General features: G+C 41.0%; 2 protein-coding genes across 2 annotated transcripts; one reads left to right on the top strand and one right to left on the bottom strand.

Moving 5' to 3' along the window:
- Positions 1-6: 6 nt before the first annotated feature.
- LOC120792113 (collagen alpha-1(XXVI) chain) lies at positions 7-22141 on the bottom strand. The gene is made up of 14 exons (XM_040131159.1): positions 21785-22141; positions 21401-21523; positions 20594-20697; positions 9540-9601; positions 9287-9413; positions 8156-8254; positions 7871-7999; positions 4692-4775; positions 3796-3848; positions 3644-3706; positions 3178-3213; positions 2979-3023; positions 2818-2902; positions 7-2120 (listed from the first exon to the last, which is right to left on the bottom strand). The coding sequence occupies exons 1-14, from the start codon at positions 21964-21966 to the stop codon at positions 1981-1983; spliced, it is 1332 nt and encodes a 443-aa protein (XP_039987093.1). The 5' UTR covers positions 21967-22141; the 3' UTR covers positions 7-1980.
- Positions 22142-23690: 1549 nt separating this feature from the next.
- On the top strand, positions 23691-27108 carry srprb (SRP receptor subunit beta). The gene is made up of 7 exons (XM_040130903.1): positions 23691-24397; positions 24770-24864; positions 24975-25052; positions 25128-25210; positions 25668-25804; positions 25911-25965; positions 26711-27108. Exons 1-7 carry the CDS (start codon positions 24229-24231, stop codon positions 26919-26921), a joined length of 828 nt encoding a protein of 275 aa, XP_039986837.1. The 5' UTR covers positions 23691-24228; the 3' UTR covers positions 26922-27108.
- Positions 27109-27577: the final 469 nt, after the last annotated feature.

The following is a 27577-nucleotide window of genomic DNA, read 5'->3' as shown; positions in this document are numbered from 1 at the left end:
TGTTAATTATAAAAGATAATGAAACATGCACAATACACAACAAAACAGCTGTATTTAAGAGGTAGGCCTGCATTTGTAGATTCAGCCCTCTATAACATAAGATAACGTATCAGAGACTGAACAAGAGAAATACATGTATTCACTTTCTTTACGCGAGATAGACGAGAATATCAATGCCACTCTTGAGCCTGTGCGTTCAATATGAAGCTACAGCTAGCTGTCGATTAGCCGAGTGTAGCGCAAAGACTGGAAACGGGGGAGAGCTAGCCTGGCTCTGTCCAAAGGTAATAAAATCACATGTTGTACCTTGTTTGTTTATTTGTATGTTGTGGTTTCAATAGGTTGTCATGCGCCAAACTATTTCTTGGATTTGTGCAGTGAATTTGTGGCCTCTGCATTCAATGCAATTGTCAAGCAAACAGGAAAACGTCCCCGTTAATCCAGTTTGTAAGGATTATTTCAAGAGGGTAACTAGCTAACCTTGTTGTCACAGCAAATAAATATACTAAATTTAGCTAATTTTGCTGTTAGATGTGATTGTAGCAGTTCATTAACAAGTGAAACTATATACAAAGACAACGTAAAGCAGCTTTTTAATGAGTTGAATTGGTTTTACTGGTGATAACATTGGATTTTATGCGGATGTAACTGTCAGCAATGGTGGCTTTGCAGCAATTTGTCCAAACTTTGATACTTGTGTAGTTCTTTTTACGAAGTGGGAGATATGATCGATCTCAGATATTCCTGAAATCTCCAACTTTGAGTTATACAGTGAGTCAGAGGCTGACATGAGCAGCTTTCCCCCTTGGCTGCTCATTATTTCGGTCTGAATGATGTGACACGAACGCAGCGTTGTTGTCACATGAAGTTGTCAGTGCTTGTGGGAGGATTTTGTTACCTTTTGACGGAGGCAGGCTAGCTGTTCCCCCGTTTGCGGTCTGTATGTTAAGCTAAGCTGAGAAGCTCCTGGCTGCAGCCTCACATTACCACAAATGAGAGCGGTATCAATCTTCCAATCTTACTCTTGACCAGAAAGTGAATAAGTGCATAAATGCTGAACAATTCCTTTAACATATGAACTTTGTAACTGAGAAAACAAGGATTGTACCAGCCGTAGCCAAAGCCTTATTCAGAGACCAACAGGCCTGGTCTCTCAGAGACTTTCTGTACAATATCAGTTTGGAAACAAATCTCAGAGTCAGTTTTATGAAGAAGTCAATGTAAAACTGTCAGGTTTAATGCTCTGTCAGCCAGTTGTATGAAAGTGCACTGGAGCCGAGCAGGGTTTGCGGTTTCCAGGCCAAAACTCAGCTTTCAGCATCTCTTCATTTCGCTTTCCAGATGTGCGCTCTCCAGATGCGATTCATTTTGCCGAACTTTATTTTAAGCAGATATTCTTGGAAGCGTGTCATGTCTTACCTCAGTTTTAACAAGGCAGAGCCCAGAGTGAGAGAAAGAAGGAGAGAAGAAGAAACCTGTTTGACAGACTAACACGAGATGAACCTTGAGATCGTTCCAAGAATCTGTTTGACACTAAATAGTACATTTTGGGTACAGCTCACAGGAACTCAGACCTTTGCGACATTAGCCAAGGAAACTGATGTGTTTACTAGGCAGTCTTTTATCTGTGGAAAGAAAGATGCCAAAACCCTCATTGCAGTTTATGAGATTATATTTCATTGTACAACGCCGTGTAAGTGCCGCTGCTAAGGTTATATAGACTAAGGTCGTGCAGCAACAGGGTGAATAAGGCTCAAAAAAGCCTTTCATGTGAATGAAATGCTCAACATCTCATGTTTGAAAAGAGCTTCATTTTTACAACAGTACTAATTTGTAACAAAAAACACAATTAGTCAGAATAAATTCAAAAAAAATAAAGGCATGAGAAAAAATGATATGAACAAAAATCGCAAGTCCAGTTAAGCAAAATTTGCAACATCCTTCACAATTATGAACACAAATACAAATTAGACTATACTCTTAAAGGGGAGCTCGTCTTTGTTTCTCCCCCTGTACTGGAGTTTGAGGAGGGGTTTGAACAGGCTGAAGGCGTTTGGTCTTTATGGCAGAGAAGGGCAGCGGGTCCAAAATGCTGCCAAAACCAGATCCTTCAGAGCTGTCTGTTTAAAGACATGAAAAACAGAAAAATAATCAGTAGAAAAAGTACTCTTCTTCAAATACCGCTTTAAAGGAAAAGTTTGACATTTTGGGAAAAAACGCTTATTGGCGAGTTAGATGAGAAGACTGACACCACCCTCATATCTGTGTGTAAAGAATGAAGCTAGAAACAGGAGGTGGTTAGCTTAGAATAAAGACCGTAAACAGGGGCAAACAGCTAGCCTGGCTCTGTCTTGGGGAAACAAAATATGCCTCCCTGCACCTCTAAAGCTCACTGATTAGCACGTTATTTCTTGTTTGTTCGATCTGTACAAAAAAAGTGTAAAAACAACAATTTGCAGTTTTATTGGAGGTAAACATGCCCGTTTTGTGCTTGAATGTATCAAACAAACGAGATTAGTGCTGTAACTAACAATAATTCTAATTATCTTAAATATCAAATACTTACTTAATTATTTAACAATTTTCTCGATTAATCGATGAATAATTGGTCTGGGCAAAAAGTGCCCAGAAGCTAATCGGCTGCTGGCTTTAGCCTTATATATAACGGACAGATGCGAGAGTGGTATTGACCTTCTTGTCTAACTCTCCAACTGACAGCGAAAAAGCGTATTTCCCAAAATGTTAGAAGATTCCTTCAACATAGTCATGTTTTGGTCCGGAAAACATATTTTCCTCCATTTTTGTTTTTCTCCTCACCATGAATGCCGATCATGTGCTCCAGGATCAGGACCCTCTCAGCCAGGATCTTCAGGGCCTCTCTGAGCTGCTGCACAGTCTCTCCCTGAACAGCACCATCATGTTTATTTGGGACGATTTTTCAAATGAGCTCAGTAGGAAAAAATACTAATGTCTCTTACCTCATTCAAGCCTTCTCCTGGCTCTCCTTTTGGCCCTCGTGCTCCCTGCGAAACACAGTTAAATAATCTTGTCATCTCTATGATGTGTGTGTGTGTGTGTGTGTGTGTGTGTGTGTGTGTGTGTGTGTGTGTGTGTGTGTGTGTGTGTGTGTGTGTGTGTGTGTGTGTGTGTTCTTAACCACAATAACCTTGTACTCACAGGTAGGCCATGCTCGCCTGTTACACCTGGATACCCCTGGTAGAGGAGAAACAGAAAAATTATTTCGGGCTCCTGCTCACACACACTTTTCACCGGGGTGCATTCTCTATCCCCTGTGCTAATCTGCCTCTTCACCAGATCTCGAATCTTAAATCATGCTAGTAGAGGAAGGGGATCAGGTTTAAAGACAGAGGCCCACTAGAGAGCCGACTACAGAGGGGACCCGACATGGCTGCCCTGATTAGTGAGGCCTGGCCTTGGACGAGAGAGTAAGAGGAGGATTAGTCACGGCTTGGAATGAGTCTTTGAAGAAAAGCTTGTTCACCTTTAATGTGTTTAAGATTGCATGACAGCTAGGGACATTTACAAAATGTAGAACGGAAAGCATTTGATAGTTCATCAGAATCAAATATCCTCAGCCTGCCTGCTAATCCAATAATGAGGACGGTTTTTAAAACAGCCTCACCCTTTCCCCTGGATCTCCTTTAGGCCCAGGATCCCCAGGCTTGCCTTGGAGGCCTTCCTTGCCCTCGTGTCAGATAAACAGAGAGACATGTATTAATGATGCTAGTCATATTTTTATTGATCAACAATCAGCTCTCAGTGACAGATACTCACATCTTGTCCCGGCAGGCCTGGTATCCCTGCAGGTCCTCTCGGTCCTGCAGGGCCTGTAGTGGCATTAACAAAAACATCACACAGTGAGGGGGATGAGTGTTAAAATGTTTAATTTTGGCTCTTACTATTGTGTGATGTCAAAATTCAATTCACTCAATTTAACACAGTTTAATTTAATTCAGAAATTATATCGTCCCGAGAGAGAGATTTGTCAGGGTTTAAGAAATAAACTCATGATTAACCACTTGATGCCCCCTGTTCTCAATAATTCCCTCCCTCTGTCGTAGGTGTTGGGCCACCACAAGCCACCAGAACAGCTTCAATGCACCTTGGCATTGATTCTACAAATCTCTGAATCTCTACCGGAGGGATGGACACCATTCTTCCAAAAGGTATTTCCTCATTTGGTGTTTTGAAGATGGTGGTGGAGAGCGCTCACCAACATGTCAGTCCAAAATCACCCATAAGTGTTCAGTTGGGTTGACATCTGGTGACTGCAAAGGCCATAGCAAATGATTTTCATACTCATCGAACCATTGAGCGACCCCTCGTGCCCTATGGATGGCGGCATCGTCATCCCGCTTCTCCACTCATTTCTCAGGTTTTTCCTTTAATTTGTCATCTGTCTGTATATATATCATGTAAATTAGCATCAAATATTCCTACATTTAGAAATTTGGGGATCTCTTGACTAGAATTTAAGACAGTTTTGTGTATTTGAGCAGTGCTAGTCTATACAATGTACATTTGTAATGACGGACTTGCCAAAGGAGGTTGAAAGGTCAAAACCCAATGGTATGTGCATGAGACATACACAGGTATGTCTCATGAACACACGCTGTGATTCTGGGGCATTTGATTCTAACCTGTGGATTGTAAACATCTTATAAACATACCTGAGGGACCAGAAGGGCCTGTAGGACCGGGAGGCCCGATTATGATCTGTGGAGCAGGGAGGGTTGTATGTACAGGGACCTCCTCTGAGAGAAACAAAAACACAAGTTTAAGCAGAAAGTTTACTTTAACCTATGGAAGCTATAATGACAGGTAAGTAAAAAACATTAATACTTGTCAAGAGGTGGATTTACAGCTTATCATTTAGATCATCTTTTAATATCATAAATAGTCAATTAATATGCTGTTACCCAAAAATATTTTCACTGCCATGTCCTTTAAATTTTCTTCTGGAGCCAAAAGAATCAAACAGATGTATAATTATACTCTATTTCCTGGTGTAAATGCCTTAAAATTAAACTAGATTTCTATTAATACTTTCATTGATCAACACCAGGCATAGTTACTGAAGTGACTCACAGGCTTGCAACACAGCAACAAGCCAATCTTTTTTTTGGCTGGTTGCCAAATTGCCAAAATTGAGAGGCGGTGAACAATGGATGTGACTAAATGTAGTAATTGGGGTAGTATAGCCGTGGTGCCGATGACAGTGGTGGAGGAAGTCTTCAAATCTTTTAAAAAGGAAAAGTAGCAATACACAATGTAGAAATACTCGGTTACAAGTAAAATCTGTAACCGAGTATTCAAAATCCTACTTAAGTAAATGTACCAAAGTATTTGCATTTAAATATACTTAAAGTACCAAAAGTAAAAGTAGAACTCATTGTGCACAATTGCCCATTTCAGAATGATGTATATCACATCACAGGATTATAGTTAGTTATGTATTAATGTGTAAGCGTCACTAAGGTTGCAACTGGTAAAGATGGGGCTAATTTTATCTACTTTATATACTGCTCTGCAACTTAATCTATAATAATCATTCATACTTTATTAGATTATTTATATTTTGCATTATCTGAATATGCAAAGTAACTAGTAACTAAAACTGCCAAATAAATGTGGTGGGCTGGAGAAAAATGTTAAACGTTTGCCCCCAAAATGTAGTGGAGCACAAGTATAACGTAACATGAAATTGTGTTTAATGGGCAGTTAAGAGTTAAATTCCTCAAATTTGTACTGAAGTATAGTACTTGAGTAAATGTACTAGATCTCTCTGCCACACTCCGACCTGACCTCCCAAACACAGGTGAATAGTCAAATAAGGGGTTCCATTAGTCTTCACCACAGTGAGATACCAAATGCTAAATGCAAACATATATTTTCTTCTGAAGCAACGGTCAGTTTCCTTGCACGTACAGTCAGAATAATAGAGAAACGAAATCTGATTACAGGTGGTCATTTAAGATGCATTTCAGACGCCAAAAGTGAACTGTAATGCATCTCAATTTAATTTGGACACAATCGGGATACATCCACAGACACAAATTCTGGACAGGATCACAGAAGCAGGCTCCGCCTCCATGTTGGCCTGCGGTTACAGACTGCATGTCTATAAAATGTACGTTCGGATCTCCAAAAGGCTTTTCAAATAGTGGTTTTCTATACCCATATGCCTATACTGTTAGGTGAACCTCAGGGGTAAGTTCTTTTTGTCAGCCTAACAGAAGAGTTGAGACATCAAGGGTCAGCAGTCAGGCTGCAGAGTTTCATCAGCAGTCGACACTAGAATTAAATCTGCTGTGACAGTGATCGACAGGAACAGCTGGTCGATCTAAAAGAGGTCGCTTTTAATGGAGCAGTAAATGCTTGGACATGATCTGTCTTCATAGAAAACATGCATCAAGTGGAAGTCATGTCTTGTTCTCAGCATGTAGGATATTTTAAAGTATGCTTGAGTATAAATTTTGTTTGAAATCATGCCACACTTCCACTTCCTCTCCACTTTACCATATGCTCACAGTCAGTCTTCCCCCATGTTGAGAGAGCGCTGTTACATTATGGCTACAGTCCACAGAATGGGCCTAGAACGAGCACATTTCCCTCTGGAACTAATTTTCTAATGTTACAGTCTCCTCGAGCCTGGCTGCTTCCCCAAGAAACTCCACATGAGTGGCAGACTATCTCCTCCCTTGTTCGTAGCCAGCCCAGCTTTTGGCTCCTGGCCGCGGCCTTTTCCCCAAAACGCAGACTGTTGTGCTGACAGCTAACAAATTAGGCCTGATTTACAGCCAGTTGGCCCCCCTCAGCTTACACAGTCCCACAGACCCAAATCTACATAGTTCCAGAGCCGCAGACACAGTCCTGGGCTCAGAAAGGCAGACACAGCCAAAAGCCTAATGGGAGCCAGCAGTCTTCGTGAGGTAATCATCACAGCATGGGCTTCTACTGCCTCCCTGTGGTAAAACCTAGGTATTAAACGTGAGAGAGGTAACTTTTGTACATGGCCTTGTTCTTTTAGCTTCTATATTACAAAACATGTGAAGATTTTAAAATGTTGCAAACGCTGAGAAACCAATGATTTTCATGTTGACATTCACTACATAAGTTTAATCATTGTGTTTATTGATCTCTGCAGGAAGTAGACAAAGAAATGAGCTGTATTGAACCGGATAAGATGAATGAAAAAAGCCTCAATATATTTCTCTAATTGATTCAGCCCTTTACCTAATGTTGTGATTTAAACACTAGAATTTGGCTCCCTTGTTGGTGGTTGTGTCAAACAGTGGTGTAAACAGTGGCTCAGCGGCAGCAAAACACATGGAAACAATCAAATTAAATCTAAGCCAGCCTTCCTTGGGAAAAGAAACAATACTTTCTCCATTACAAATTTAAGTCTGTCGCTAAATAGAAAGACACATATTGCTCACTTAAACACCTGGTAACGGCTACAGTGTGCTTTGGTCTCTGCGCTTCCACCTGCATCCTTTTTAAACCGTTTTCCGTACATAGAAACCAATTTGGCCAGTGTTCATGTTCTGCCTGACAAGATGTTTTCAAGAAATGAACAGGATGGACATATGCATGAAATACGTGTGTTTGAAACTGGTGAAACACATGACTCATTGTGGGATGAACTGTGAAAATGGACCCGTGGTTTTGGCATCAATTTAAAATGTTAAAAAACTGAATGCTTGGAGAGTTTTACAATTGATTTTGGGCCAGAATTCAACCATGTGTCTGTTTCTATTATGCTCTCATTTAAGTTCATCTGGGACAATTTGGTCCTGATTTGAGAGATTAAATTTGTGGAATTTTTCTAGTGGAACGTTCTGCTCACCTTCGTTGTCGACTTGAAAGACATCACCGCGCGCTAGGACTGGAAAAGAGCTTGGCCCTGGAGTACCTGGTCGACCGGGAGGGCCGGGTAGACCTATTTCTCCAGGTAAACCTCTGTCCCCCTTTGGTCCTGAGCACCAACAAAAACAACAAAATAGAATTAATCAATCAGTTAGTCATGTTAAACAAGCATTTTGTCAGAGTTTTTTCTCTCCTAACAGTTACAGTTATCTCCAGACAATCCTTAAATATATAGATGAGACTTAAAGTCCTGATGATGTTTTACCGATGGGTCCAGGAAGGCCTGGTCTTCCAGCCGGACCCGGAAGTCCAGCAGAACCAGGAAGCCCTGGAGGTCCAGTGGGCCCTGGAGGCCCTATGCCTCCTGGTACTCCAAAAAAACAGAAGAGACAGTCAGAGCCAAATATATAGCTTAAAAAAAATCATTCAGTCTAAAATGATTTAAAGGAGCACTACACCAAAAAAGTTAGAAAGTATTGAAAAAAATAAACAAGCAGACAAGGTATCTGTAGTTATCTTGGCTTGGGTTTAAGACTTAAAGAGAAAGCCTGTGTGACAAACTGGAGGTGTGGGGTTGGAAAGAAATGGGCATTCAAGATGGAGAGGGGTTTAATTAAAGACACTACTGATTTGCAATATATGGAAATGTAGGAGCCTGTGACTGTAGAGCTTGACTCATGCTAGAAACTAAAAGTCAGAATATCTGGGTCTCTGCAGCTTTGATTTTGACTGTTCTCTTTTTTAAATTGCTCCCCAATGGAGCTAAAATGGATTCCCTGTAGTCCAAAAAGTACTATATTTATCTTAATATGTCATCTGGGTACTCCTGTCCAAAGGAAGCCCAACCGGTATATTATCAGTGAGGAAAATATAACAGATGAGTAGGTAAATGTCCCACTTTTGGATCCACAGTGACATAATTTGTCTACAATGTTATGATCAAACTTATAAGAAAGACATGCAGAGCTGAGACAAACATTTTTTTTCAATATTGATTAACCAGCTGAATGTTTTCCTGCTTAATCAATTTATTATTTGGTGGATAGAATGTAAGAAAATAGTGATAAATGATCATCACAATTTCCTAAAGTCCAGGGTAACATCTTTGTCCTACCAACATAAAAAGATACAGGCATTATTTTCTCTTGAACAATGATTATTTGATCAAAATAGCTGCCAATTCATTTTCTGTCAACAGACAAATTGATTAATTGACTAATTGTTTCAGCTCTTTGGTTCGACGGTTTTGACAGAAATAATGGTGAACTATTCCTTTAATCAATCCCTGAGCGCTGAAACTCAGACTGTGCATTTACTGTTCAGACACAGATAATCTAAAAATAAACAGCTCTTCAATATCTCCACTGCGTCTTTCAGGAAGCACGTGTGTTGGCACCTGGCGGCAGGTATATCGGCGGTCCAATAGGAGTGGGTTGAGGTGTGTCCACCTCGTTGTCCGTTGAGCCCTCTGGTAAACTGCTGACTGTAGGCAGTGAGGATCGTCCCTCCTCTAACAGCCGGATCTGGAACAAGAGCAGCGGATTTCAGACACATCTATGCTCAGTTAAATATAAAGCAGTCTGTTTACAAATCATTAGGAAATTCTTGTCTTCCACTTATTCACAGGCTTGTAGAGAGTTCTTCTTTACCTTTGATTCAATTGCATTTATTCTGCTGTTCATGTCATTGAAGCTAGTACAGTTCATACACTCTGTAAGACAGAAAGACAGACAAGGATGAGTTTAGTCTCCATATTACAGCAGGCATACATGCTGCTGCTTCTTCTCCATCTGACTTTTCCTCTCCCTCTGTCTCTCCTCCTCTCTTTCATTCCTGTTTCAGTGTTTTTTCCTGGCACCATCAGTAGTATCTCTCTATCTCACACTGAGCAGGTCAGGCCAACATACACAAGAACAATGCCCATCAAACCAGACCCAAGAACTTATTAGGAATTCCTCCTTAAATCATGTCACTTACTCACATAATAAATATTATTACACCTCTCATTAAAGTCTCTCTCTCTTGATGACTCCGTCTCTGTCTCTCTCTCTCTCTCTCTCTCTCTCACACACACACACACACACACACACACACACACACACACACACACACACACACACGCACACGCACACACACATAAACACACACAATCAAATGACATATGACATACTTGGTTGTTATTACGGCATTAAAATGTAATTTAAAGTCTGGTGATATTACATGTTTATTCTGTATTTTCTTATCCCATGAAAACCAACCAAACCAAACCGCAAACAAAGTCACATATTGTCTGTTTATCCAAACCTTGATATATCTTATTCTTCTTTGCCACAGACCTCCATCGTTGTCCAAAAACTATTAAAAACAGATCAATCAGCCACACTGCTGTGTTGAGTAACATGTTTCTTCATTTTTAAAAATGAGCTAAAAAGTGGCTAAACGCTCTGTAGAGCTGAGAGGAGCTGCAGAGTCATGATAATTGTCGGTGGGCTCAACACTACGAGTGACTCTTTTACATACAAGTAGTCATTTGATCCTTTGTTAATATAAAAATTTGATTATAGCAACTTTAAAAGATTTGTTTTCAGTAGGAATCAATGGGTTTGGGACTGAGTGCCACAGACTGGGTTGAAAGTGTTAAGAGACGGCCTAACATATTGTTGGTTTTGGTCTTTTTATGGTATTGGTTGACATATGCAAAATATTGAATGATGTCAGACTTATCCTTTAAGAAATAGTATCAAAATGCAAACAAAAGGACAGTTTTGCTCATTTTTTCAGATTTCTTTGATTCATTTTTGCTGTTAGCACCTTCAAAATATTTATGGGTCTTAGCAAAATTCTTTGCCGGTAACTTTTCATGTTATGTTCAATCTGTTTGAATCTGAACACTTTGGTCATGTTGCTCACAAATTATACCATCCGAGCTACCACTAAACTGCAGATACCAATACATGCCGCACTGTGCAGCAATTTTGGATCCTTTACATGAGCTGGAACCCAAAATCCAAAACACAGAGTACAACAGTTTTTATTTTAAAAAACTGTATTTGTTCTAAATCTGAGCCTTCCTCTGGTCTATGGCTCATATGGAGTGTGGAATGCCAGCTGTCAGTCCCACAGATGGGACCCGCCCGCATTTTGGTCATAGCTGGGATACCTACAGTAAGGAACAACTGGCACTCATAAATAACTAACGCAACAACAAAAATGACCCAAACAGCTCTGGTCTGCCTAAATCATCGTGTCTGACCGCAACTCACAGGGTACTAACAGCAGAGCAGCCGCTGAGGTCTCTGCTTCACTGAAATAGGACAGGGTGAATGTCTGTACCATGTCTACGTGTCCATAGTCATCTACACCCAGTTCAGTGGTGTATTGGACCGCCTGGGTGTGGTTTCTGAATGCCTTGTTTCAACATCTTGAATCTCGTCCCAGGGTGCAGCCACAAACGGAAACAACAATCAACAGCTCAACCCAAAACACATTCCTCAGGATTCATCAACCCAAATATTGAGGGCTGTTCAACCGCCGAGACCAAAGTGACCCCACATGAGCTGCTTGTTGTGACTGACTGCACTGAGGTTTCTTCAGTGACTACACCAAGGACATCAAAGCTGCACACAGCACAACGGCAAGACTGTGGGCAATCATGAGCTCTGCAATGTGAGAGGGCTGATGAGTTGATATGCCTTCATCTACTCCACAATTATTCATCATCGGCCCAGAGGAAGTCTCCACCCTATGACACTCTTACTCTGTTATATACAGCACATCAATCTGTGGCGCATTCCAAGAGTTACTTTGTGATAATGTGTTTAGTTTTAGTTTAGTTCTTAGCCAGATTAGCAGCGTGACTCAAGGAATGGCAATGTCGGTTTGGCTGCCGGTCGGTCAGTCCACCACTTTGGTCCAGACTGAGATATTTCAACAACTATTGGATAGATTGCCATGAAATTTGGTATGGACATTCATGTTCCCCTCGGGAACTGAACTGAACTGTAATAACTTAGGAGATCCCCTGACTTTCCATCTAAAACCAGTCACCAGGTCAAAATTTCACATAAAATTTCACCAAAATCAGCAAAAATAATATAAATGCCATCAGCCTCAGCTGTACTTTGTTTTAATGCTGATTAGAAAATGTCAGCATGCTAACAGGCTGAACTATGATGGTTAGCATGCTAAACACTATACCTCCCAAACATCGGCATTCTGGCATTGTCATTGTGAGCATGTTAGCAAGCTGACATTAGCACTTAGCTCAAAGCAGCTAGTGTAGCTGTAGATGTTTAGTCTGTGTTCTAAATCATTCTCTATTTACTACGTACTGCACTGTCCACCATTTCATTTGAGTTTCTGATTTCTGACTGTATATATGCATTCACTATATAGTATCCTCAGAAACGGCGCAATGGATGGAAATGAAACTTTCTCACAATGCAAAGCTCTGCATTATACAGGTGCAAAATTACCGTTGTGCGGCTCCACAGCTGTCAGCCATAACGCCAAATGACGCTGATTAGTAACTTACCGAAGTTTCAGTTTACTGCTCACCACTGAATAAACTACTGAGTGTCTATTATATAGGGAGAAGTGAATGAATGAATGAATGAGGGAGTGATTTCAGACACAGCCAGGGTCTTATTTGCTTTATAACCACTTTCACTTGACATTTCAACAAGCCTCAGAGAACTGAGTGCGTAGTACTTTTACTCAAAATGCCTAGTAGGTGATCTGCTTGTGAGGCCAGCTGATAGAGAAATAATCATCAATTCCCCGTCTGTGATGGATTCTGCTCCTCAAGCCTCAAAAAGAGGCTTCTTTATCTGTATTCTTCGCTGCTAATGAGCTAACTCGTCCAATCTTCATCTCTTGTCCAAAGCGAGCCAGAAAAAAGCCAGCCGTGTCTTATTATGTCGTAAACACGCACCACAGGACAACACCAGGGCCAAGTCAATCTACCATACATGTGAACCAGAGCAAAACAACTGCATTTTTTTCTTTAGGTGGTGGGCGGGATTTCTTTTTCCCCAGTTGGAATTTAATTATGTCGGGTTAGAAAACCAAACTTCCGCTGTGCTCGAGTTAATGTTTAGAACGGGACCACAGTTATAGAGTCTGTTTGGATCCATAATTACACCATGGCAACATAAGACAGGGTTATTTTTCTTGGATTGTACTCAGCTCATGGGAAAGAATCAGAATAATGTTGTCTTTAGTGGGAAGCCAAATAAACAGAGAGAATAGCAAACTTTTTCTGCTCCAAAGACAAAGATTTATATGTCTGAGCAGTTTTTCACATGTTCGGATACTAAAACTTCCCTGGTCTTCATGAAAAGTTGGGAAAAATTATGCCAAGAATAGTATTTTATCTGTCACAGTGGATTGATGGAGACAAGACAAGTGAAAGAAAGCTTAGTTGATTCAAAATGATCACAGACACAATACTTTAATCACATTAAATGCAATTAATAAAAATATCAGATTGCTGGGTAATGCACCATGTAAATGGATTAAATGTACATAAATAATATGGTACGGAAGCAAAGCTGACGTTTGTCTTATGTGATAAGTTCAACTATTAAGTCTGGCAATGAAAACTGAGAGATGAGAGCAGACTTGGATTGGCATGGATCAAACTCCCTCCGGGCAAAGCACAGAGTGTAAACAAGATTAGAAACTCTTGGAAGATAAATCTTCATTTAAACATCAGAAGAACCAAAACAATGAGCATATGTCATCTCAGCAAACTATGAAAGCACCAACCTGTTTAATGATTCATCCCTGCCATCACTGTGTGATCTACAGTACAAGACAATACAGGATATTTTGGCACGATGTAAGTCAGACTTCGGGCATCATCTGGTGAGACAGCTACATTTCCTACATTAGACCTGGATTTAGATAAAAGAAATCACTTGCTTTCTCGCAGTTTTTTGTGCGCACACACGCACATACACACACACACACACACACACACACACACACACACACACACACACACACACACACACAGACACACAGACAACCTCAACCTCAAAACAAACAATGACGCACACAGTTGGGGATAGCAATTTTCAATGCCACTACACACTAGCTCTGTCTGTATGTGTGAGGATGACGGAAGGATGATGTGTTGAAACATCTTCTTGGACCTTCTTAAGAGTCGCTGTCACATCTCCAAGATACACACACAAGTGTGTGCCCAGTCTCTCTCTCTCTCTCTCTGTATGTGTGTGTGTGTGTGTGTGTGTGAGTGTATGTGTATGTGTATGTGTATGTGTGTGTGTGTGTGTGTGTGTGTGTGTGTGTGTGTGTGTGTGTGTGAAATCACAGACACCCTCTGAGAGCTGGCTGCAGCCCAGGAGCCTGTTGTGTGTCGTCTCCGGCCAGCAAGTGGTCAGCTATTGTTGGCATGACATGAACAGCTGGCACAGAACCCCCCCCAACGCTCACACACACACACACACACACACACACACACACACACACACACACACACACACATCCACACACACACACACACACACATACACATTTTCATACTGTCAAAAACACTCACTGAATCACACACCCACTTCGACTGTGGTGGCTGGTGGAGGACGGTGAACAGATCTTTTTTTGAAAACCAGGATGTCTAGTAGTCCACGGTGGAACCGTTTAGCATTTTTCACCATGATGCCAGCCGACAGACTGCACACTATTTTTATAAACTGAACACTTTTTCGAGTAACTTTTTCAAATACTTGGCAATTAATAGAATTTGCCATGATGGCATTCTTTAATGCAAAATGAGATGTGACCAATGACTTAATAATCAAAACCACAATGAGGCACATTCCTCCTCACAAAATGCTGCAACTCCACAGGCGTAGTCATGAAACAATGACAAACTGAATCTCTTCCAATCTGAGAATACACCTAATTTCTTCGTCATTCCCTCAGTCCGCCAGAGTGCATCCACTGATGTCATCACGCTGCATCGTCAAGCCTTTCAGCCAAAAGAGCGCACTACTGCTCTGGTGTTGAAATGTTAGCAACACATCAGTCACAGTGAGAGATGGACGGCCCTGGTGGAGCACAGACACACAGTCTTCGTCAAGCCATGAGATGATGTTGTGTGAATCTGGTGATGAGAGTCGATCGCACCTTGATCGGCTAAAATAAGGGGCGACGATTTTGAGGTTCAAAAGGTTTTGAAGCGTTGTCTGATGAAATAAAGAGAATGAAAAGGGTGAAGACATAGAGAGAGGTAAAAATGGTGGAAGAATATCCCTGTTTACAAGTAGCATCGGAATTACTGTCACCATGATCCGTTCCGAGAGAAAAATCTCGTCAACTGTTGGATGGATTGTCATGAAATATGGTGCTTTTCACTCTGTCTTCCAGTATGGTGTATCGGAACAACTATTATCACTTTTGAGTCCAACATGGTTGGACAACATGGCATACAAACTAGTTCTGTTTGAGCATTACCTGACCCTAAGTCTTTCCGTGTGTTTCGCACACAACTCAGGACCAGTGTGAAGCCACAAACGCAAAGAATAATTGTTTATTTCCAACAAAAAACAACCACAAAACCTGTCATACAACTTCCGAATTCATAAGCAGGAATTTCCCACCATGAAGAGCACAAACGACATAAACCTGCAGATTACAGATTACCAACCATTATGGAAACATCTGATTCTCTTTGACCTCAGGACCTTTTCTAGGAACCTTTTTTAGGAACTCAGGAACCTTACCTGCTCAACTCTGAATAAACAGATGTGTGGAGTTGCAGACATAAAGACAGAGGAACAAATGGAAAGATATCACTGAGAGGCAGGAAAATCCAATGATAATGTGGTGAGAGAAATGAAAAACCATAGAAGGAGCATGAACGACGCATCATCCATCAGGCAGATCAGATCAGGACCTGGACTAGCTGAGCTATCCCATAGCTCCCAGCTGGTCAAAGGGCACTGTCTGACCTATATTTGAGCGCAATCAGGGATGTAACAGAGACATCAGTCAAATCCTCATGCTTTAAAGGTTGTGGTCTAGAGAAGCACATATGGGATATCGCTCTGTTTTATCACTTTACTCCAAGAGGAAGAGAGCGGGTGATCTAAAGCACTTAGGAAGTAAGATAAGTAGAAAGCAGCATGGAATATAGAAGATAAACTGGCCAGCGGTGGCAAGAATAAGCAAGGGCAAAAGAGCAAAGGCCTGTGTGGGGATGAGAGCGGATAATAAGATGGAAAAATTTAAGAATTCAAAGGTATTTCTGAATGATATATAATATGGCTGGTTTTCAAAGTAATCCTTCCAACAATGAGGTTTTAGCACACTTCCCTAACTTCCTTCTCATCCAGCTGCAGAGGGGAAACAGTGACTTTAGTGGCTTCATAGCTGTAGCATTAACAAATTAACACATTTGACACCCTAAGCTTTCAGCCACCTTTTCACTTCTTTATGGAATTCATCATTAACTGCACCTAAAAAAATATCCTGTGCTGGATCACCCAGCATTCAACTTCATTAAACTTCTTTTCCTGTGCTTTTGCGAGACATCAGAGGTCACTGCTCTCATCAGGGGAGGTCCTGGCACTAATTCTTTTAAGATTATGTTCCCACCATACACAGACATTACCCAGAAATGCCTACTGTTAATGTGATCACGTGTGCAGATAGATGCCGGGGTGCTGCTGCGCGGGGAGGGTGGGGCAGGGGCCAACAGCAGGGAAATTATAAACACATTTCTACCAAATGTGTTCCATGCCGTCATGTGTTAGCACAACTCTGCTGAAAGCCATATGTAAATCCTGAGATGTACTGTACACAGCCAGCACAAAGCAGACTGTCAAAAATATTGACGGGTCAGGGTGTCTATGAAACATCAAGAAAACACCCACTTTCCATTAGCAAACACAGAAAAAAATCAGAATTTGTTACCAGCTCGGTTTTGGAGTTTGGTCACAAGCACAAGAGTGTTATAGGGTCATAAAGGAAGAAATAAACAATAAATACTTGCCACTGTACATTTAATGAGCAGCTCAGTAACCAGTTCAAACTACAGCATTACTTCCTCAGATTTCTGCAGCTTCAAATGCTAAATGTCAAACATATTAAGGCTGCAATTAATCATTTGGTGTATAAAATAGTGATAGATGTTGATCGCAATTTCATAAAGCCCAAGATGATGTATTCAAATTGCTTGTTTGCCTGATCAGCAGTCCAAAATGCAAAGATAATCAGATTAGTGTCACATGAGACAAAGAAAAGCAGCAAATCCTCACAATTCAGAGGCTGGAAAAAAGGCAGTGTAAAGCATTTTTTGCTCGTAAAACTACTTGAATGATTAAACACAATAGTAGGCCGAATATTTTTCTGTTGATCAACTAATCAAGTTATCGACTAAATGCTTCAGCTCTAAAAATTTTGATAGAGCTTTGAAGCATGTGTTTGGTCTGATTTTCAGAGACAGAGGTAATAAACTTAAATCCTAAACCCCACATACGACATGATGACGTGCACATTGATTCCAGTGCAGATTATGCCTCTAGTATGTTGTGTAGTGTGTTTGCTTTATAAGCCAAAACAAAGAAATCTCCACTCAGATTTTAGAAGACCCAAACAATGCATTTTATGCCCCAAGTCACCTTCATAAATGGCAATCTTTTGTATTTATTTGAGAAGAAATAATGGTAACAAAAGAATAAGACATTAGTGTCATGCATAAAATGATTCAGAGTTTAGAAGACAAAAACAACAAGAGCGTGTGCAGAGGTGGGAGGAACTCCTCAGTTTACACAGACTTAACTCCGGCTCTAGCTCACTTTATGTGCCTTGTCTCTACATCTCTGAGGGCCTCCGGGGCCTCTGAAGTGGAGCCAGAACCCCATCAAACTAAAACCAGAGGTGATGTCATCGTCATTGGTTAAGGCTGTCCTCGCTCGATCTGATAGAACAGCTGGCTCAGAGCCCCATTGCAGCAGTTTTCTGCTACACAGAGCTGCATGTACAGTGTTGGCCGGGTGACAGAATTCTGTTACTAAGCCAAATTATCCACACTTATAGTACAAGTTTGACATTTTGGGAAACATTCTCACATTTGCTTTCTTGTTGTGAGTCAGACGAGAAGATTGTCATGTCTGTTTGTTATACTGTGTACGAAGCTAGAGCCAGAACATGGTTATCTTAGCATAAAGACTGGAAACAGGGGGAAACAGCTAGCCTGCCTCTTTCTAAATGTTAAAAAAAATAATCAGCCTAGCAGTTCTGGTTTTATGGGGTGTTACGTGTGGGACTATTTCTTTGCCAGCAGCAGTGACTTCTCTGAAGTCTCTATGCTAAGCTAAGATAGCCAACTGCTGGCTATAGCTCTGTATTTAGCAAACAGATATGCGAGTGGTATTGAAATTTCCCAAAATGTCAAATTACTCCTTTCAAAGTTGGCACAAACAAAAGTACTCCTTTGTTATGATGCCATAGTGAAACATCTGTTAGTCCTATAGTAAACCTTTTACTCATTGATCCTTAAAAGAGCTCTTTCCTGTAGTGCTTAAAAGAACCTCAGAAGTTATTAAATATGAGGTCTTAAGCACTTAAAGCGGAATCGGAACCTGAAAAACTTTAATGATCCCCACAGGGAAATTTTTTAAGCAAAAGTTTCTTTAAAGAACCAAAGAAAAAGTTTCTGCTATAACTTTAAAATGTTATCCTGTGGTATTAGTATCAACCATTATTCCCACGGTATTCCCAATATACAGTATATATGATGCTGTGTCTGACTTCTTTTTGTTGTATAGAGGTTGATCTACATGAGGAAAACCAGTCTTTGTTTCAGAGCTGTAGTCTGATTTTAGCACGGTCACGTACTGTTTGTTACACAGACTTGGTGGTGGAGTGTCATGTTCATTATTCTCAGTGGGGCTACTTTCCCACAGAACCAGCTCTGTGCTCCGCTGCTGTCTGGCAGCTTGTAGCAGCTGGAGTCCTTTGGGACAGAAACACTCCTCATTACACTTTGCTTTTCTCTTCTCTGCTCTTTTATTCTCCATAAATATCGCTACACAGCTGTCTCTGCCTCGCCAGTTCTAACACCTTGTTGTTTTATGTTCACTAGTCCTAACTTTCTCCCCTCAGTGTCCTCCCTTTTTGTGACTCCAACACACTGACCCCTGCCAGCTCTCACTCTCTTCCTCAGTGTGAAGGAGACTTTCTCTGACATCAGCCTCTGTCTTTAAGGTCTCCTCACTGAGTCGAAACCTGGCCCTCTGTCTCACCATATGGAGGCGATTTTCCCGCCTGCTCTATAGCCATTAGAACGTGCAAATACATTTCAGCAAATGTTAAATAAATAGCCAGATTACTTCTTCACACTCCTGCAACCACTTTGGTCTCAAGTGAACCATAATCTCTGGCATTACAGACTCAACGGATATAGCAATGTGTTAATCTTTGTGAGGAATAATATCCACCACAGGCAAATAAGGGTTTCCAAAGGCTTTGTAATAATGTCTGTGTTCATTCCGTTAGTATTAATTTGTGTTTTCTGAACTCATGGTAAATCTTGCCCATCCAAGTGCAACAATGAATAATTTTGGAAATGGAACAACGTGTGGTAATCATTACCAACAGGCAAAACTTGCTCATTGAGGTAACTGTTAATCTTGGACAAATGTGGACAGGCCATGCCAGTGTTTTTCAATGACATACAAATTCCTGAATTGGCCAACCCCCCCAAAAAAAACCAAGTGGGTGGGTGTACTAAATAATTTTAATAGAAAACTGTTAAAGTAACTGAATCATAAATAACTGTATCAGCCAGTGCAGCCTCAATCGACCCAATCCACTATATATATATATATACATACATACATATATTTATGAATAAATAAATGTATGTACATACAATATATATAAATATAAACAGCAGAGTTAGAGACCTCCATCCACCCTCACACTCTGTGGCTTCATGCTGACTGTGGCGGCTCACCCCTGGCCGAAGATTCTGGTCTTTACTGGGCTCAGAGTCTGCGGTCTGTGGTATCTAGGAGCAGTGCTGCCCACCACCGAAACCCAGACTACCCCCCACTTTACGAGCCACTCTGCTGGACTTCCCTCTGAGCTTTCTTTCATTCATTCTTTTAACTGCAATAGCCATGATTATATTCGAGGAGACAGGCAAAACCGCTTCTGTATGGGTAAAAGAGTAATATAAGTGTGTGTGCACATACTCACACACATTCAGAGAGAGAGAAAGATACAGAAGGAGAGAGATTGTGGTTTTAATCCTCCTCCTTCCCCGGCACAGAAGTGTCTTGAATGCACAGCTGTAAAAGAACAAGGTACACAGGATCCCCTTTCAACTGTTGTTTTACTGCAGTCCATGTTCTCAAAACTAATCCAAAACAGGCTTTCAGTCTTAATTCAAAACAAATTCACAATCATATCAAGAGACCGACTGCTGCACAGTAGCATGATTAGCAAGCTACCCGACTGCACACCACCAAACATAAAAAAGGCACTGATGTGGGCAAAGCTGCCTGGTGCTGCTAAAAAGACACAGATGGGCAAAACACATGGCCTTTATTTCAGTCCTAGAGAGAATTAGCCTCACAGACCACACTGTCTGCAGTTCCTCTAGTCCAAGTTTTGAGAAAATTGCATCATGTGAGAGAAGAAAAAAAAAAAGCAGCGATAAGAAACTCACCTTCACGACACTCCTCTCCCACAAACCCTGGGCAGCATCTCCACTCCAGTGCTGTGACTTGCTTGTAGGTAGTCTTGAAAGACGGCCTGATGAGGGTCCTGTAGCTGGAAAACAACGCATGGCATCTGACTACAGGGAAGCGCAAACGCACAGACACATTCAACTGCCAAGTATTCAAGCCTTTCTTAGTATTTTTTCTGCGGAATTTCTGCCTGTATTCGACAGTGGAAGCTAGAGCGGCGACAGGACATTAGGGGGGAAGATGGAATGATAAGCAACAAAGGACCCTGGCTGGATTTTAAATGGGAATGTTGCAATTACACAAGTTTTACTTGACTATTTCCATTTTACACAACTTTCTACTTCTAATTCACCTATGGGAGGGATTCAGTCCTTTCTATTTCAGAGGGAAACCTTTCAAAAATACCTAAAGTAAGTTTAAGTTTATTGTGCTGATATATGTCTTTTACTTTGAATGAAGGACTTTAACATTTAACAGAGTATTTTTATAGGTGTTCAACAATCAATAATTTTACTTTCATAAAAAATCTTCTTCTGCCGCCGCTAATACAAACATATTCAAATATGTTTTGAAAATTTCAATTGTGTAAATAGAGCATGACAGAAGTCCCATGTCTGAGATTACAGGGGGCCCCCAAATCACTAAATCCGCCCCTGCCACCATGAAAGATGCCCCGTGTTGTTATTCTGAACAGCAAAACAGTATAATCATTACAGACAAAAGAAAGGGCTGAAGGGAGAGGACGATTTGGCTGAAGGGGGTAGCAGTGAGGACTGTGAGGGTACCTGATGACTTTGGAACAGGGTCCGGGCCATCGGCAGCCCTGAAACACTCTCTGCACTGTGGTCTCTGTCCCATTATGCACCTGACAGGACACTGTCTTGGAAACAGTATACTGACACCAGTTCCTAAAACATACATGAAATAGATTTCACTCTTATTATTAATACTTTATGAGAGAAATTATACATAATCAGTAATGGTATTGAGGATGACTTACACTAAGATGTGATGTGAAAACGTGAAAAATGAACAGACTGAAACATGAATGTGACCGTTTGGTAACGCTGCAGTATTCCCCAGCAAATATGTAGTGCTCAAAACACAGAATCCGGACTAGATTTTCAAAACATCTGCAGTGACAAGGCGCCACGTCCAGTAGTGCTCACCTGAGTTGGGTACGGGACCCGGTACCTGGTGGTCCAGTGCTGCCGCTCTGCTCCGAGTTGATGCGCTGCCGCTGCACAGTGATGCCTGGAAAGTGATAAACAAACCCTGTTCCCACCGAAGGACGGAATAAAGTTAACCACATGCACAGCGCGTATAGGAGCGATGAAGCCATCATCTCCATTTGACTTAGCCCTGATAGAGATATCCGCAAATACCGACGATTTTCAAGTAAATCCCGAAGTTATAAATCCCTGTTTGACAGATCTACAGTATCCGGAAAGAGACGTGCACAGCAAGTCTAAGGAAGCCCCACTGAGACCCTCAACGGGCTGGTCATTTCGTCTTCCCGACGAGAAACAGACTGGCCCTCTCAAGAGCTCAAAATGAATGACACACAACCTCTTCCTATAGAATAATGTGGGATTCTGACGCTTGACATCGTGCCGAGGATCGAGGAGTCAAATATCCAGTGTGCGTAAAGAGCGCGCTGAGTCTGAGGGCTGGAGACTGAGTGCGTAAAGGCGCATCTGGTCCCTGTCGGAAACCACGAACACTCAGTCTTCACATAGGAGCTCAAATGGGAATGAGAGGGTGAATGGTGAATTCACAGTTGCTGAGTTCTAACGCTCCTATGTAATATCTATATCTATTGTCTTTGTTACCCTGATTGATGCAATTGATGCTTCAATGGACTGCTCCATGGGGACTTTTTTTTTTAAAGCATATTCTTTCAGCGCACGTAAGCCAGGGGTAACAAAGGCAGAAATGAACAGTGACACCGTGATGTGATGTGATCTCAGTTCATTTCCATCGCTTTTTCCAAACGGCAGGTTACTTTTCCTTTTGGAGACTAAAAAACCCTCTGAGACTCGATTGCTATTACCCCCAAGATACAGCAAATTATTATGTAATGGCAGCACACTGAATTCTTTTGATGAAACGTTGATCACCAGAAACTGAAGCCCAGAAGTTTCCTTTCGTCCAAATATCTCGTAATTCTATAAACCTCTCTATGCACCACAACAGATAAACTAAAACAAGTTTTAGCAACCAATGTCTGAAAATATTTTGCAAGTAGGTAGATATCAGATTATACATGCGGAGGCCCATTTCCCCCAAGAAACTAAAAACAACAACGGTTGAAAAGTTAAAAATGACAAAAATACTTTATAGCATTTTATTGAGAATTGGAATATTGACTTGACATTCCCAAATTTTGCGTCAGTAGGTAAGCATGCTGAGATATTATCTCAAAAGACATTTTGTGGTTCATTCCATCAGATTTCGTAAACCAGTTTTTATATGTATTACCTCTTACTTTTGACTCATTAAGTCATGCTATTGACTGGCTCATAGGTTTGACTGAGAAGGTGAAAATATTGAATTATTGCCAAATAAATTGACTTACAAAACCCCATTTTTGGTTCATTATCTCATAATTTTAATTTACTAAGTCATACTTTTGACCATCTCGTAATTTTGACTCAGTAAAGCAACATTTTGACGTATTGTCTTATTATTTTTGATTCACCACGAGTATTTTATCCTTGCCATCCGTTAATGTATTTTTTCTTTTCCTGGAAAAAAAACTGACTGCCGTATACAATCAACTGCAGGAGGGAAATAAAAGTGACATCAAACTGTTATTTTTCCGGTTTTGTTGGTGACCCTCTGACTGGTTCCAGTACTTCACCAGTTTCGATAGCACAGTGGGAATAATAACTGGACATGTCCTGGTCGGCAGCGCCCCCTGCTGACGCTTCAGGCTCTGTACAGTCTTGAGAAAGATGGAGACGTGGCCCACTCGGTGTTGCCAGATTGGGAGATTTTCCGCCAAATTGGGCTACTTGTTCTTTAATTGGGTGGGTAAAAAGGTAACTTGTCGGCTTTTCTATAACCGGGGCTACTTTTTGTATCTCTAGGGCGGTTTCCGCCCACGAAAAGTTGGGATATGCTCCAGAGTTATTCAAACTGTACGGGAGGTGCAGATACTGTGTGAGGTGAAAGGGACAGGCGCAGGTGAGCTGAGAACAACAGGAAGTTAATTATTGTAGTTTGGCTACTTATCAACACCATCGTCAGCTGCAGCAGCAGCACTGGCAGAATGTAATATTTTCAAGTAGTTATTTGTCAATGTCTTATTTTCCGGAATCTAAACAAATAAAGGCTAAAAAAAAATCGGGCTCAAGTTGTAGCCCACAGCATAATTTACTGAATCCGCGGTGACATTATACTCCCTGTTTCTTGTAAAGGTTAAAATCTTGGATGATACACAGCAATGTGCTGTGTATCATCCTCCAAAAACTTTTAGAAAAAAAAACGTTTAATTATACTGATAAGGAAAATTTAAAACTGGGCTATTTTTACGACGCGGGGTTGGGCTTCTTCTTGTCCGTCAAATCTGGCAACGCTGCTCTCAAGCTCAGCTAGCTCGCACGGAGAGATGGAGGCAGACCACGCAGGGGGCAATATGGGAGAAAAAAAAGACATGGAAATGGCAGAAAACCCGTTTGAACCTTACGTCGAATCCCTCCGTCAGCTACTGGAGGACCAAGACCCCGTTTTTCTGATCGGCGTTATCGTTGCGTTGGCTGTTGTTGTCATCACCTGTGGTAAGAAGTGACCGTTAGTGCTGAAGTTAGCATGCTAACACTAGCTTAGCAGGCTAGGCCTATAGCGTTAGCTTGGCACAGTTAGCTACAAAGTGCCTGCTTGTTGGAAAGTGGTTTTGTTTTTGCAAGCAGGGCATTCCGCGCCGACATTTAATCGCTAAGGTTTGTTTTATAAAGGAATGAGTGCTTCTAATCCATTATCTGAATAAGCGAGCTAGGAGGCTGACTGATAAGATGAAGCAGCAGTCAGTTGCACAGCATTTTCCACTGAAGTCATTCAAACTTAATACGTGGGTTTTGTCAGAAAACGACAATGGTTTTTGATAAATCGATGATAAATCAGCGACAACCCTCCCCGCTCTCTCTCTTCAGTGTTTCTAAAGTACTTCCTCAGCAGTAAAACCGTCCGAAGCGCTGTGCTCCTGGTCGGACTGTGTGACTCCGGGAAAACGCTCCTCTTCAGCCGGGTGAGTCGATGCGACCAAAACTAAGATCGCCACGTTGTCTCAGCTGGTTGTGAGACTGATGCATGGCTAACCTGCCTCGTAAGTGACTGTGCACTTCATGTTTTGGGCAGCTGCTGTCAGGGAAATTCAAGCGGACACAGACCTCCATCACTGACAGCAGTGCTCCGTACAAGGCCAAAAATGACAGGGTGAGTCTACGTTTGTTGTTCATCCCTTCATGACGAGCGTGGTTTACAGTTGTTAACTCTCCCTCCCGTATTCAGGGCAGCACCTGGACTCTGATAGACCTGCCAGGACATGACAGTCTTCGCCCTCAGTACCTGGAGAAGTTCAAGTCTGCAGCCAGGTGAGAACAGGACCACCTGTCCGAATAACAGATGTACATTACTTGCAGTCTACTAGTGAGGTAAAGTTACCAGTTAACTGACAGATATGTATATAGTAGGGCAGGAACAAACAAGTATTTTCATCATCAATTAATCTACCGATTATTTGTAATTGTTCAGTCTATGAAACTCCCGAAAACGGTGGAAAAAAGTCCACCACGGCTTCCCGAGAGCCCATGGTTTACTCATTAAATGTCTGAGTAACAGTGCAAAACTCGAAAATATTTTATGTAAATCTAGGAAATGCAGCAAATTTTTACATTTGAGAACCTGGAACCATCAAACATTTGTCATTTTTGCTTAAAAAAAATGATGACTGCCTGATCATTAAAGTAGCCGCTGATTAATTTTCTGTCTCTGCTGTGTTAACTGTTGCAGCTCCACTATATATTTTTATCTTCTTGCCCATGTCTTCAGAGCGATCCTGTTTGTAGTGGACAGCGCTATCTTCCAGAAGGAAGTGAGAGATGTGGCAGAGTTCCTGTACGTCTTGCTGACAGACACTGTGATCTCCAGAAATGCTCCGGCTCTTCTGGTGGCATGCAACAAACAAGGTGAAGAAGCTCTTCTATCGTCAAAGTAGCATTAATTTCAGTCATTTCAGCCGTCACCTAAAACTGCCTATTTCCTTTTTTGTTTACTGATGTCTTTGTTCTATAGATATCACCATGGCGAAATCAGCTAAACTGATACAGCTGCAACTGGAAAAGGAACTGTAAGGAAAAAAAAATGAAATACTTACCAAAATGCAGTACTTTTGGATCATAGATTATGATTTACATTAGTTTTTGCCATGTTCAAATTTCATTTCATTTTTATTTTAAGTGACTGTCACTATGATTTACAACTTCCCCACATTTTTTATTGTAGTAATTTAGTCTTGTTAATTGCTAGTACAATATTTCAGCTGTTATGCCTGTGATTATTCCTTTATCTGATATCATCGTGTTGGTAGTCCATCTGAGTCCAGTTATTACTGTAGGCATTGATTGTCGTTTTTGGTTTTAAGAACTACTCCAGCTATTATTATTATTATTATTATTATTATTATTATTATTATTATTATTGTATTTTTTTTTTTTTTTTTAAAATAGAAGCCAAGATATCCTGACTTCTAAACCCTAGAATTAGTCAAAAACTTCAAAACCTGGATCCTTTACTTCCCATAATGCAACTCAGTAATGTTTTTTCATTAGACCCTTTCTCCCTGGCTAAAAGCGTTGTTTTTCAAACACCACACATCCAGTTTTTAACAGGCTGCTGGTGAAATCATTTATTTTCTAACATTTGACAAATCTCCTGCAGAGCCATAACATACATTTTGAACTGTGTTCACAGGTTAAATAGTACCTATTGTGACTAGTAAACTGATCTTTGTAAAATCTTACAAGAGTAACCTTGTAGATTTATTGGACAAAAAGCAAGTGAAGATGCCTCAACACTGCCTTGTTTTCACACAGGAACACCTTGCGAGTCACTCGCTCAGCAGCCCTCAGCTCTCAGGATGGCTCTGTGGGTGGCAATCTGTACCTGGGGAAGAAAGGCAAGGACTTTGAGTTCAGCCAGCTGCCCATGAAGGTGGAGTTCTTGGAGTGCAGTGCCCGTGGTAGCAAGGGTGAAGACGGGGCTGCAGACATCGAGAACCTGGAGAAAAGCCTGGCTAAACTGTAACGTGAGCAAATCAACATCCTCAACGGTACAGACCTTCAACATCCACTGTCACCTCAGTAGTCAAAGGAGGGATGATAGATGCATCTCAGTGGAGGATCTGTTTGACAGGAGTAACCAGACAAACATGGTCCTATTTGTGCTGACTGTAAACGTAAAACCGGAAAATGACATTAAAGGTGGAAAAATTTTTGAGACATATTCAGTGAAAAAAAAAAAAAAAAGAGAGAAAGAAAGAAAAACACCAAAAAGACTGTGAAAGCTCTTAGCTGTTGCTCTGCAGGGCTGAGAAATGATCATGTGCTTCTTCAGTGTAACTCTTACTGTGAACGACCATCTTAAAGCGTTTTATTTTGCCTGATTAGAAAATATATAGCTTGAAGAATTTTGGGAAACTACATTTGTTTAGAATTGCAAAGAAAAAGTATCATAGGTTATTTCACCATGTTTATTTTAAAACGTGTCTCAGCAAGTCTGAACTGTAGGCTGGCCTGTGAAAACAGATAGGTATGAATTGCATTTATTCATTCACTTGGACAGTCAGCGTTGTGCCTTCTTTTCTGATATTCTTATAGAAAACTGTTTGCTTGTTTGCAGGAGAACGACAGTTTACTTGTGTGGAAGTGTGTCAATTTCGGTGCATTTGCAATGAATGTATG

The sequence above is a fragment of the Xiphias gladius genome, chromosome 7 (assembly GCF_016859285.1).
Source record: "Xiphias gladius isolate SHS-SW01 ecotype Sanya breed wild chromosome 7, ASM1685928v1, whole genome shotgun sequence".
NCBI classification, from domain to species: domain Eukaryota; kingdom Metazoa; phylum Chordata; class Actinopteri; order Istiophoriformes; family Xiphiidae; genus Xiphias; species Xiphias gladius.
This window is presented reverse-complemented; position numbering and strand designations above follow the sequence as displayed.

What these genes read in the sequence shown, in the direction of transcription:
- srprb (XM_040130903.1), top strand. Translation starts at nt 24,229, where the DNA reads ATGGAGGCAGACCACGCAGGGGGCAATATGGGAGAAAAAAAAGACATG. An exon ending in TGTTGTTGTCATCACCTGTG is followed by an intron (nt 24,398 to 24,769) that starts GTAAGAAGTGAC and finishes CTCTCTCTTCAG; the next exon opens with TGTTTCTAAAGTACTTCCTC. An exon ending in AAGTTCAAGTCTGCAGCCAG is followed by an intron (nt 25,211 to 25,667) that starts GTGAGAACAGGA and finishes CCATGTCTTCAG; the next exon opens with AGCGATCCTGTTTGTAGTGG.
- LOC120792113 (XM_040131159.1), bottom strand. Translation starts at nt 21,966, where the DNA reads ATGGAGATGATGGCTTCATCGCTCCTATACGCGCTGTGCATGTGGTTA. An exon ending in GGGTCCCGTACCCAACTCAG is followed by an intron (nt 21,524 to 21,784) that starts GTGAGCACTACT and finishes TGTATGTTTTAG; the next exon opens with GAACTGGTGTCAGTATACTG. An exon ending in CCCTGTTCCAAAGTCATCAG is followed by an intron (nt 20,698 to 21,400) that starts GTACCCTCACAG and finishes GTTGTTTTCCAG; the next exon opens with CTACAGGACCCTCATCAGGC.